Source organism: Grammomys surdaster, unplaced genomic scaffold (genome assembly GCF_004785775.1).
Source record: "Grammomys surdaster isolate TR1022 unplaced genomic scaffold, NIH_TR_1.0 373, whole genome shotgun sequence".
Taxonomy (NCBI): domain Eukaryota; kingdom Metazoa; phylum Chordata; class Mammalia; order Rodentia; family Muridae; genus Grammomys; species Grammomys surdaster.
Window position 1 is genome coordinate 11093043 of NW_021604792.1, and position 10793 is coordinate 11103835.

The 10793-nt window shown below is 35.4% G+C and overlaps 1 protein-coding gene across 3 annotated transcripts; it reads right to left on the bottom strand.

The window, feature by feature from the left end:
- Positions 1 to 381: 381 nt before the first annotated feature.
- LOC114632527 (natural killer cells antigen CD94-like) lies at positions 382 to 10793 on the bottom strand. 3 transcript variants are annotated; one of them, XM_028781068.1, is made up of 8 exons: positions 10441 to 10793; positions 9997 to 10055; positions 6813 to 6900; positions 5449 to 5541; positions 5243 to 5305; positions 3638 to 3789; positions 2440 to 2543; positions 385 to 808 (listed from the first exon to the last, which is right to left on the bottom strand). In XM_028781068.1, exons 1-8 carry the CDS (start codon positions 10460 to 10462, stop codon positions 688 to 690), a joined length of 702 nt encoding a protein of 233 aa, XP_028636901.1. In that variant the 5' UTR covers positions 10463 to 10793; the 3' UTR covers positions 385 to 687. The 3 variants fall into 3 exon arrangements, with proteins under 3 accessions (XP_028636902.1, XP_028636903.1, XP_028636901.1); XM_028781069.1 differs by lacking the exon at positions 6813 to 6900 and having other exon boundaries at positions 382 to 808; positions 10441 to 10792; XM_028781070.1 differs by lacking the exons at positions 6813 to 6900; positions 10441 to 10793 and adding an exon at positions 10240 to 10387 and having other exon boundaries at positions 382 to 808.

Here is a 10793-nt window from a genome sequence, read left to right on the forward strand (position 1 = left end):
TGATTAAATATAGTGCTTAAAATTATATATATATATATATATATATATATATATATATATATTCCCTGAACAATATACAAAACAAAACAATATACAAAATCAACAAAATAATCAGTAGCTTTTCTAAAAATTCATAAAGAATGTGTGGAAAATGAAATCAGGAAAGCAAATCTAGTCACAATAGTTAAAAACAATACCTAGCTGACCAAGGTATATAAGACATCTAAAATGAAAACCTTGAAATGCTGAAGGAAAAAAGAAGTTGCAAGGAGATGAAAAGATCTTCCCCTGTGCTCATGGTTGACTAGAATTACTGTTCTGAAGTGATCATGTTCTTCCAACTCATCTCCAGGTACAAACACTGAAACCACAGGGATGCATGACTTGGTTTGGAATAAATTTTATTTAATGTTTCCAAGAAAACTTTACAGGAACATGTGAATAAAATTGTATTTCATAAATCAAACTATTTATAGAACCTCTCTGTTTTGATTCATCCTAATTTTACGCACAAGTGTGAAAAAGTCATCAAGCATAAATTACTCGGGTTCAAATGTATGAAAATGATGTGCTAGCAAACAGAAGCATTCTACAGACACAAGATGCAAAGGTAGTAACACTGGGAGCTGTTACTGTTTTTAGTAACCCTGGACCTTTCTTGTCTATACCCTTTGCCTTAAGAAACATTTAAATAGACAGTTGCTTACAGATATAACGGTTTTTATTTTCACAGGACTCAGAGGAAACTGTGTCGCTTGGACTGTAAAAAATGCAGTGCTCTCGCCTGATATTTGAGAACTCTGGAAATCTGTAACGAAGAAGAAAGTGTTATCAAGTGTAAAACAGTAAGGATGTTTAAGGTTATTTTTATTAACTCAGGATGTAGGAAACCACTTGAGGGGGAAATTTACTGAGTGGCTTGAGAGTTTGTTCGGTCTTGCTTGGCTGTCTTTCAGCATCAGCTTTCACAGTTCTGAAGTACAATGCTACATGAAACTCAGTTACTCCCTCACTGGCCCCTAGCACTAAGACCACAGAATGTGATTCTAAGTGTGGTTCTGTTATGTGTTTGTTTGTGGGCTTCTCCCTCTATCAGAAATGGTTGAGTTGTTAGTTTTGCTTTTTGAGATACTCTAAGTACTCACTACGTAGACCAGGCGTCAAACTCAAAGAAATATGCCTGCCTCAGACTGAGTAGTGCTTACATTAAAGGTATGTACCACCATGTCTGGCCAGAAATGGTTTTGACAGTATTCTGGGTTCTATTTTGTTATGATGTATGAGTAAGGCAAAACAAACAAACAAACAAACAAAAATAAATAAATAAATAAATAAAATAAACAAAATAAAAGCCCAAGAAACACATGCACACACTGAGATATACATATTAGCAGACACAGAAAACCCATAAAAACAAAGTTGGAAAACATATCTTAAAGACTAAAGAAAAAAGTGCCCTGACAAAGCATTCAAAGCAAAACAAAAAAAAAAAAACATCCTCCAAAAATACCACTTGCTTACTGGTCAAATACTTCTGAAATACTTCTGGTCATAATGGGGGCTGCCCTTAAGTGTGGTTTGTATTTTTTGAGGGAATGACAATCTGGGAGGAGTTAGGTTAAGAAAAGCTGTTATCAGATTACACTGTATAAAAGAAAACCTAATATGTATGTATATATATATATATATATATATATATATATATATATACACATATATATATATATACACACATTTATGAGTTGACCTAATCTAGGGGAAAGAGCATAAACATAAACTTTGTCATAATATGAGTCTCTAGATTTCATGATTGTGAATGAGATCCAGGATAACATTTATACAGAAAATAATATTTGGCCGGGCGGTGGTGGCGCACGCCTTTAATCCCAGCACTTGGGAGGCAGAGACAGGTGAATTTCTGAGTTCGAGGCCAGCCTGGTCTACAGAGTGAATTCCAGGACAGCCAGGGCTAAACAGAGAAACCCTGTCTTGAAAAACAAAAAATAAAATAATATTTGAATATTATTTTCTGAAAATATTATAAAATGTTATTTTCTGAATATTTAAAGATAATAAAACATATAGGATACACCAAAACAACAAAAAAATGGATATGCTGTGGTGTCTGAGCCTGCCTGTATCTGAGATCACTTGAGCATGCATAGACACATATGTTGTTTGTATTATGTTTCAGTAAGAAAAAGACTAAAATTCTCTTATGGTAACAGCCACTCAATGTTCATATCACTTGAACATAAACTTGAATGTTGTGGGTAGAGCAGTGGCTGCTGCCCTGCTCTTCCCTAGGGATTTTATATAGTCTCATGCTCCACACAAGATATTTGGATTTCTGAGTCCCTGGCTGGGAGTTCTCAATAACCATAACTAGGATAAATTCACAAAACCTACCCCCAAAGTCCTCAATAATCAGAAACTTACAAATCTTTTGAGGGAACTGATCCATCCTCCCATAGCCAGGCATTTCTTTCTTCACTATAGTGGATTCCAATCCAGAAAAAGGTTTGGCTGGAGCTCATAAAACTCTACATAGAGACAGAAAGGACAAGTTAACCAAATCTGAATATGCTCTGAGATCCGCGTACTTTAAAGGCATTCAGAATAAGATTCAGACTGTAGGTACTCAAGTTGAAATTTGAATGTGCTCTGAGATCCATGTACTTTAAAGGCATTCAGAATAAGATTCAGACTTGGGTTCAAATCATTCTGATTTTCTGATTTGGGAGACATTATCACACACCTTAAATTTCTCAGTTATGAAGCCATTCACTCATGTAGAAAAACTCTACAACATCTTGGTTCTTGAAAGATGAAAATTATCAAAGAAAGGGCGAGAACTTCATTCTATGTTATGGTTCCTTCATGGGATCAAAGATTAAATGTGACCCCAATGTCAGCATCTTGTAACCTCTGCAACCTGAGCAAGGCATGGACAACTTGAGAATTTCTTTATAAGAGCTGAGTTATTTCCAAGATGTGCCTGGTGGTACAAGCCTATAATCCCTGGCACTTAAGAGACTGAAGCAAAGGTTCATTTTGGAGGCTATAAAGGGAGCTTAAAGGAAAGGCAGGGATACTTGCCTCTGTCTCAAAGTATATAGTAAATTTTTATATAAAAAAAAATAGTAGGGTGCTTGTCTGGCATGCCTTAGTTCCTAGGTTCAATCCCCTATGACACACACAATATGAACAGTAATGATTTGAGTAATTTCATGATCATATCATCCATTTCTGGTTTTACATTATATTCCAGAAAGATGGCAAAAAGCTATATAGCATATGCACGTGGTTGTGTAGTCTGCTCCAATAAATGATAATTAAAAGTTCCTCTTCGGGTCCTTTTGGCACTGTTAAGAATACTAGCCTACTAATTCTGAAACAGTTTGGGGGGGGCACATTAGCTCCTACTCTATTAAAATATTAACCTCTATAATACAACTTTTGAACACATCATTGGAGGCTTTCTAAGTATATATTTCAAAGTACATCAAACTGAGGGTCATGAGCTCAGACAGAAACATCATTGTCTACTTGGTAATAAAGACTTACGTAAGAGTGGTCAGTTTAGTCAGATAGCACATGTCTGTGATAAAGACTTAAGACACAATGAAGTACTTGCCAACTCATTTCTGGTTTGGAGCTGAAGAAGACTGGAATTCTGAGAAGCACAGAAATCTCTACTTCCCTTCCAAGACTTTTCTTCTTTGGAAATAAAGTAACAGTTGCATTGATGTCCAATCCACTTTTCCATGCAAGAACAGCATTCAGAAACTAAAAGACAAAACACATCATTACAGATTTCAACTTCTTTGGTGCTTGTTGACATTCAAAGATAATTTGTCACTATTTATTTATTTTTCTACAAACATTCCTTCAAAATGTGTTATACATGTCACATTTCTGAACTATTCAGCCAAACATCTTGCCTTGTGGAGACGGTATTCTAAAGATAGATTTAGAATGACACCATTCTCAATCCTTTGTTATGTTTTGTGATAACTAGATCTGAAGACAAAAGAAATCCAGCCTATAGCAGAGGACAGGATTGGACCCGAGTCAGAAGAACAATTTTGAAGATGTATCCACTGCTGAGGCTGATGGTGAATGTAGGAGTAGTCAGGGGAAAGAGACTTACAGAGGATGCACTCTATGAATTCCTTAAGTCAAAGAAGGGGACAGCTCTTTAAAAGAATCTTTATGTGTTCAAATAATTTCTTTTGAAAAAAATGAGTATATATAAGCCAATTAGCTTTAAGTCTCATTGATAGTTTAGGGGTGACAGTGTATCCTCAGTCTCTCTCTTCCTCAGTAATAAACCTCATAATGCATAGTAGGCACTCAAATCTTTATCAAGTAAATGGCACTAAATTTGAGATAAGATAAAATTTACCTATGTACCTATGTACCTATGATCAGAAAGCTATAAACTTGAGGAGCATTTCAAAGGGAATATTAAAATAGAGTTTGAGCCTATCTTTTATGAGTAATATCTATTATTACAGAGATGTCTACACTGTATTCTGAATCTCAGAAACTGAAGAAAGGAAAGAATATGAAAGCATAGGTTGTTAGCAAACACAAAATAAGACTTGTCTGTAATGTGTTTTGTCATTTAGCTACTCATGAATACTCATTAGAAAACATGTATGTACTACTTCAGACTAGTATCTTCTCTTTTCATGAAAACTATGACATTTTTATGCTAGACTTTGGACCTGAAATTTTCCTTAAAGATCCATATGTAAGAACATTTGCATCCAACTTGAGATGATGCAGCAACACCACCTTTTAGATGTAGAATACAGTGGTTCTTTTTGGGGTACTGGGGGAGGCTCTTACACAAAGAGTGGAAATTCTCCTCTTCATTTTCTCCTTCCTCTCTTCTGGTTTCTAACTATGACTTGAGTGGCTCTGCACCCACACATGCTTCCACCATGACACAATGTCTCAGCTTAGCTGCAAGAATGACAGGCCCAGATGACCACACACAAAAACTTCTAAACCTCTGAGGAAAAAGTGAACCTCTGCTCTATGTAGTGTTTACATAAAGTATTTCTTAAGCTAGCTTAATATACCCGAATCAATGTAATTTTATTTATTTTTTATTATAGAACTATAAAGTGGGACCATGTTATTCAGTGAAACTATGCTACTGCACATGAAAAATTAGCTACTGTTTTATCCTCTCTGAGTCATGAAGGTTGTGAAAAAAAATGGAACCTACCTTCTTGTAATTCTACAGTGAGGGAAGGAGAAGGTGTTGATTGAGTGTTCTGTATAGTAAATGCTATAAGAAATTATGATAGATTTGTTTAGTTTGACATGTATTTGTGAAATAAAATACTATATGTTAGAAAATTAAATGTTTATTATTAAATTATTTCATCACAATGTTGATTTTTTTCAATAGATTTGCTTAGGAACACTTACAATTTATCACCAAAACTCCCAAAGTAACCATCAAGAAAAGACATTTTATTCCAAAGATCAGGGACATCAACCTCCACCGAGTGATCCTAAAAACTATAGAAAAATATCAGAAACATAGATTAATGACTAACAGATTAAAGTACAACAATAGAAGATGATGTTCTTAAGAACAGAAACCAGTAAGAATGAATCTGAAGACTTCTTCCTGTTGTGGCGCAGACATGTCTCTGGTGAAACACTGGAGAATGGAGATGTTCCTTCAGAACACCACCCATTAGCAATCTTTTGAAGTGGTGTACCTTGTTCTTTGATGAGGTTATTCATACACATTTTCTGCCTCATTAGACTCATTTACCACTGACTCTTTAAATCGGCAGTGAGACTTATCTCTACGTTTAGAACAGATCCACAAGCAGTCATGATGCTTGCTGTGATTGTTTAATAATCATTTTTTCTCTTGAGAATGTCATGAATCAAAACTTCTATGTTAGAGAGATGATTGAAAAAAAAGGTTAATCACAATGTACTTTCTTAAGGTATAAAGTTAGTAAATGCCCACTCGAAATCAAACAGAATATTGTCAAGACCTAGAATCTGTCATTTATCAAATACCATCCTTGTCAGAATACCATCATGCAATATGTTCCTTCTGAATCCAGACAGTGTTTTAACTAGTGGCTTGTTAAGGTCTGAAGGAAAATAAAGAGGAACTTTCTAGACCTAATATGGTGGGATATTCCATAGCAAGTATAAATGGAGATCTGGATTCAGTTCATAGCACTTTGAATTATGAAACAAAACCAGCCTTTGAGTTTCTGTTTTCTCAACATTATGTTAGGTCATATTCAAAATCACTTCCCATTGGCTCAGATATTTCAATATGAGAAGAATCTGAATTAGTAACACAATCTTGTCAAATACAGTTCTACTACTAACAACAGTACACAGTCCCAGTGAGCCTGAGTGATTATCAAGGCCACAACACAGAAAGAAAAGTTATAAACTTGTGAATGTCCTTAATATTTGGCCATCCTTATTCCCATGTTAGAAATATGGTGTCAGTTAATCAATTTCATTTCTGTTTTACTCTGAACATAACATGATGTCTAATAGACATCACTTCCTAACTCAGGAAAAGTTTTCAAAAGTATTCATAAAATCATGCTCAAGTTTCAAAACACAGAATCAGGAAAACAATGAACACAGAAAGCATCAAAGCATGGAAAGTCTAAAAATATCTACTGCTGATTATGTACTTTCTGTTTTTTTTTTAAACCTGCTGTGAAGTTAGTTAATCCATGAGGCATCCTTCCTGGTTATTATTTTATCATTCCTACTACATCTGCTGACAGGGACACACGTACCTGCCATAAGAAGTGATATCCAAGGAGGGTGCAGAGATGTGGTTGTGCTTTTGAAAGAACGGTGTGGATCACAGAGTTGAGCAGGAAGCTAAGGAGGAGACAGTAAGCATTAAAAGAGGAAGAAACATTGTGTGTTGTGGTGATGCTATTGAATCATCTGTTGGTGGTACACAGATGCACAGTAGGAATGAGCAGAAGAAAGACCACAAGCTTTGAACAAGACCCAGGAACCACTGCACACAGGAAATTTGCTCTTCTAACTTTGTTACAAAACACTACAGCAAAATAAGTTTAGTGGGAGATTGTTTTCAATGCATATACAACAAAGTTGTCCCTAAAAGCAGTTTAGAAAACAAGGGCAAGGTGTATAAACTGTGGTAAATCCACTTAGTATCATAAATCTCACACAGAATTTCTGCTTTATAATAACAAATACTTATTTTCTTTGTGTTAAACAAATTTTAGATCACCTATTATCTGCCAAAATATGTGCTTTTGATGGCTTAATAAAGAAAATATGAAATTGGGTAGTGGGGAAACTGAGGTACAGTAGCACTGATTTGACTAAGGTTACTTAAGCTTGATGCCCAGCTTTTACCGAAGCATACATAGAATTTATCTCAAACCAAGCACCTCCTTGTACTTGCACACATCTTTAGTACAGACTGGTTGGAATACCCATATCTTGTTCTTTGTTTCTAATCCTTGATCACTGAACTCAACCACATCTGGCAAAACCCAGAGAGAATGAAAGTAGTAATCAGTGTCACTATGTTTTCTCACTTTTCTTTCCTCCTCCATCTCTCTGCCTCTTCCCGCCCTCTATCCCACCTCTCTCTCCCCAAAACATACTTTTAACCTTCTCTTTAATTCTTTCTAAACTACGAACTCTGGAAACCTTGATGTTCCCACACATGAGAGTACAGAGTGCTGGCTAATTATTGCCAAGTTGACCTTTATGGACATTTATCAGGATTTGACACAGTTCACCAACGTTGCCATTGAGACAAGAGAATGTAGGGTATTGAGCATCTCATAACTTACAGAATACTCAGTGAAATATTGGGCTTCATTGTATCTATTTCTAACAATAATGCGTTCTTCCAATGTTCATCTCTTCCCTCTGTATCCCCTGGTCTTATGTCTACTGTCCTTTGAACAAAGCGAATTTGTTCAAAATAAGTGGTGACTTTAGTAACTACATCTTTGAAACTGAGGAAAGATCTGAGAAAGGAATTTAATGTCCACTGAAGATGTGAGCATGGGAGTATTTTCTTTAACTAGACATGTACACCTAAGACTCTAGAACAGCTTGGTAAGAAGCATTCCAAAGGAGATATTTATTTTCATTTCAGTGCTTGTAAAGACTGTGCCTTCCCATTGTGCACCAGGCTGCAAAGCAAACTCCGTTAATGGAGGGTTCCTGAAAAGGAATATTTCAGCCTACCATAAAGTCTCTTGTAATCACTATAATGAAAAGCCTCACAAACTCTAGTGGGCTTTGCTTTTTAAATCGCTTACATATTTTATATTTTCATTAGGCTATGTTAGTTTTTAAATTAGACAGTTGTCATTTCTTGCCAGGCACAATGGCACATACCTGTTATCCCAGTATCTGGAATGTAGAGTAAGAGTTCAAAACCAGTCTCAACTAATATATTTAAATACATGTGTACTGAAAAGACTAAGAAAGTTGAATAAGTGTGTTTTATTGATAACTAAGGCCAATTAACTCTGACAGAAATATAGGTATCTTTCAAAATATGTTACTATTTTTATTAATCATAAATTTATAAAATCATATGCTTTTTTCCTAAAAATTCCCCCTCTTCTTGCCTACAAACCAAGAAACAAAACATTTTCAGAGTTCACTCCCCATTTATCTCTCTAGTCACTTCCCTCTTCTTTATGAATTTTAGAATCATCTATTGACTTCTAATAGTATAGATTAGTTTTCCTGTTTTTAAAAGACACATACCTGAAACAGAAAACTATGCAAGCTTACTCCTGTCTACATACAAGTCATCCATAAACTCTTTCCTCTGCTTTATGTCTGAGTGGGCTAAATAGACACTTCCTGTGGTCAGTGGATCAGAAACTCTGAGAGACTTGAATGTCATGGATGTGAGTCCCACTTTCAGCCCTGGAGCTTCTAAATCACTCAGAATAGAAAGAACAGATAGTAGCAATCATCTCAAGGAGACGCTGATGTGTGGATGTATGTACAAAACCACACATAGTGTATACATTTTGTAATCATGACCATATAATATATTTGTTTGTATTATAAATAATAATAATTACTAAATAGTTTGTTAATGTGAAGTACAGTTTCATTATAAAAAAAACAGGATATACATAAAATTTTACCAATGTTGACCAATTTTTGAGTGAATAGTTTCGTTCAATGGAGGAGAATTTAACACATTTTATGCCAATTTAGTGTTTGACTTGTATGTCTCATTTCAATACACATGTACATGAATGTGGCTATATATGTGTATATATACATATATATATACACATACATTAGTATATGGATAAATAGATGTATGTCTTAATGAAGTATTTTGGCATTCCACCATTTTACTGATAGAAAAGAATTATCCATAATGGTATATGTATGTCAAAAGGATCATACAAATGTACCCAGCAACAAGGAATTCTTCCTATCCTGAATATTCTTCCTGGAATTTAAGATTCTAATATGATTTTAATTAAGCATCAAGTCATTCATCCCTGCCATTGACCATTTCAATGGATTTACTAAGACTGTTCTTTCATGACCTTTCTCTGTACTTCTTTAAAGTCCTTTAGCAATGAACACCCAGTACCTGCCATCCAGGCAAAGAAGAATTTACAGAGTAGAAGTGCTTGCCATTCTAATCCCATACCATGTTTGACTTGCCCTCTGATATGCTGTGTACTAATTTTACAGTTATCATTTGGGTGCTTGCATCTGTCTTATTTTTTAACAAATGCAATAATATCATTCTACAGTTTCAATACTGTTTGCAGATTTAATCATGGATATTAACCAGAGACATTATAAGATAAACTACCACCTTTCTGTGTTCACAATGAATTAAAAGTAGCAGGAAACCCACATCTCATGAGAAGCTAAACAGATAATTAAGAAAATAAAACCATCAGCCCACACCTTGTTCAGTCACACTTTACTTACCCTGGAGGAGAAGTGATGCCATACGGTATGGGATGTTGAAGTTCCTTCTGAGTGCCGACCTGTCAAGGTGATTATTTTACCCAAGAGTGATTTCTTTGTGGAAGTGTCCAGATTAATACAACATAATGATAACTTAGACAAAAATATTCACATTCTCCTTGGTTATTTAGGATATAAGAAAATTTATAAAGCCAAAGTAAAAAACATATACAATTTTCTTTGTAATTTCAGTCCCAAGTGTACCGTTCTAACTATAGTTTGTCCACCACAGAGGCCATCTAAGCAAATGTGAGAGCTTCCTGAAAGAGCTGTCTCTTCACCTCTTCAGTAGCTGAAAATAGTTTAACTGTGGTGAGTTTGGTGTGTCTTTGGGTCCCATTCTGAAATATGACAGCAAGGTTGATATATTGATCAGTTCTTGACATCCAAAGCTCAAGCACTTACATGGAGTGAGTATCAATGCCATAGCACTGAGTCTGTTTCTCTGCCCTTCAGCAGATCATCTAGCTTCTTAACCAGGTCACTACCTGCTAAGGAAAACCAGACAGAAAGAAAATAGAATGTGGCAACTACAAAGATTCCCTAACTATAAACAAAAAGCACATCTGCACCCAGACAGAGGCTAAGAATCAGACAGGCCACGTAAAGAGCTCAGAATTCAGCCTTAGGAGACTAATCTTTCACTTGGGGTGTGAGTGTCAATTTGCACATTTCTTTAATTTTAGATAGGGTCTCACTCTATCTCAGGATTTCCTGGAGCTCACTCTTAAGTCGAGGAGGTAATTCTCCTGTCTCAG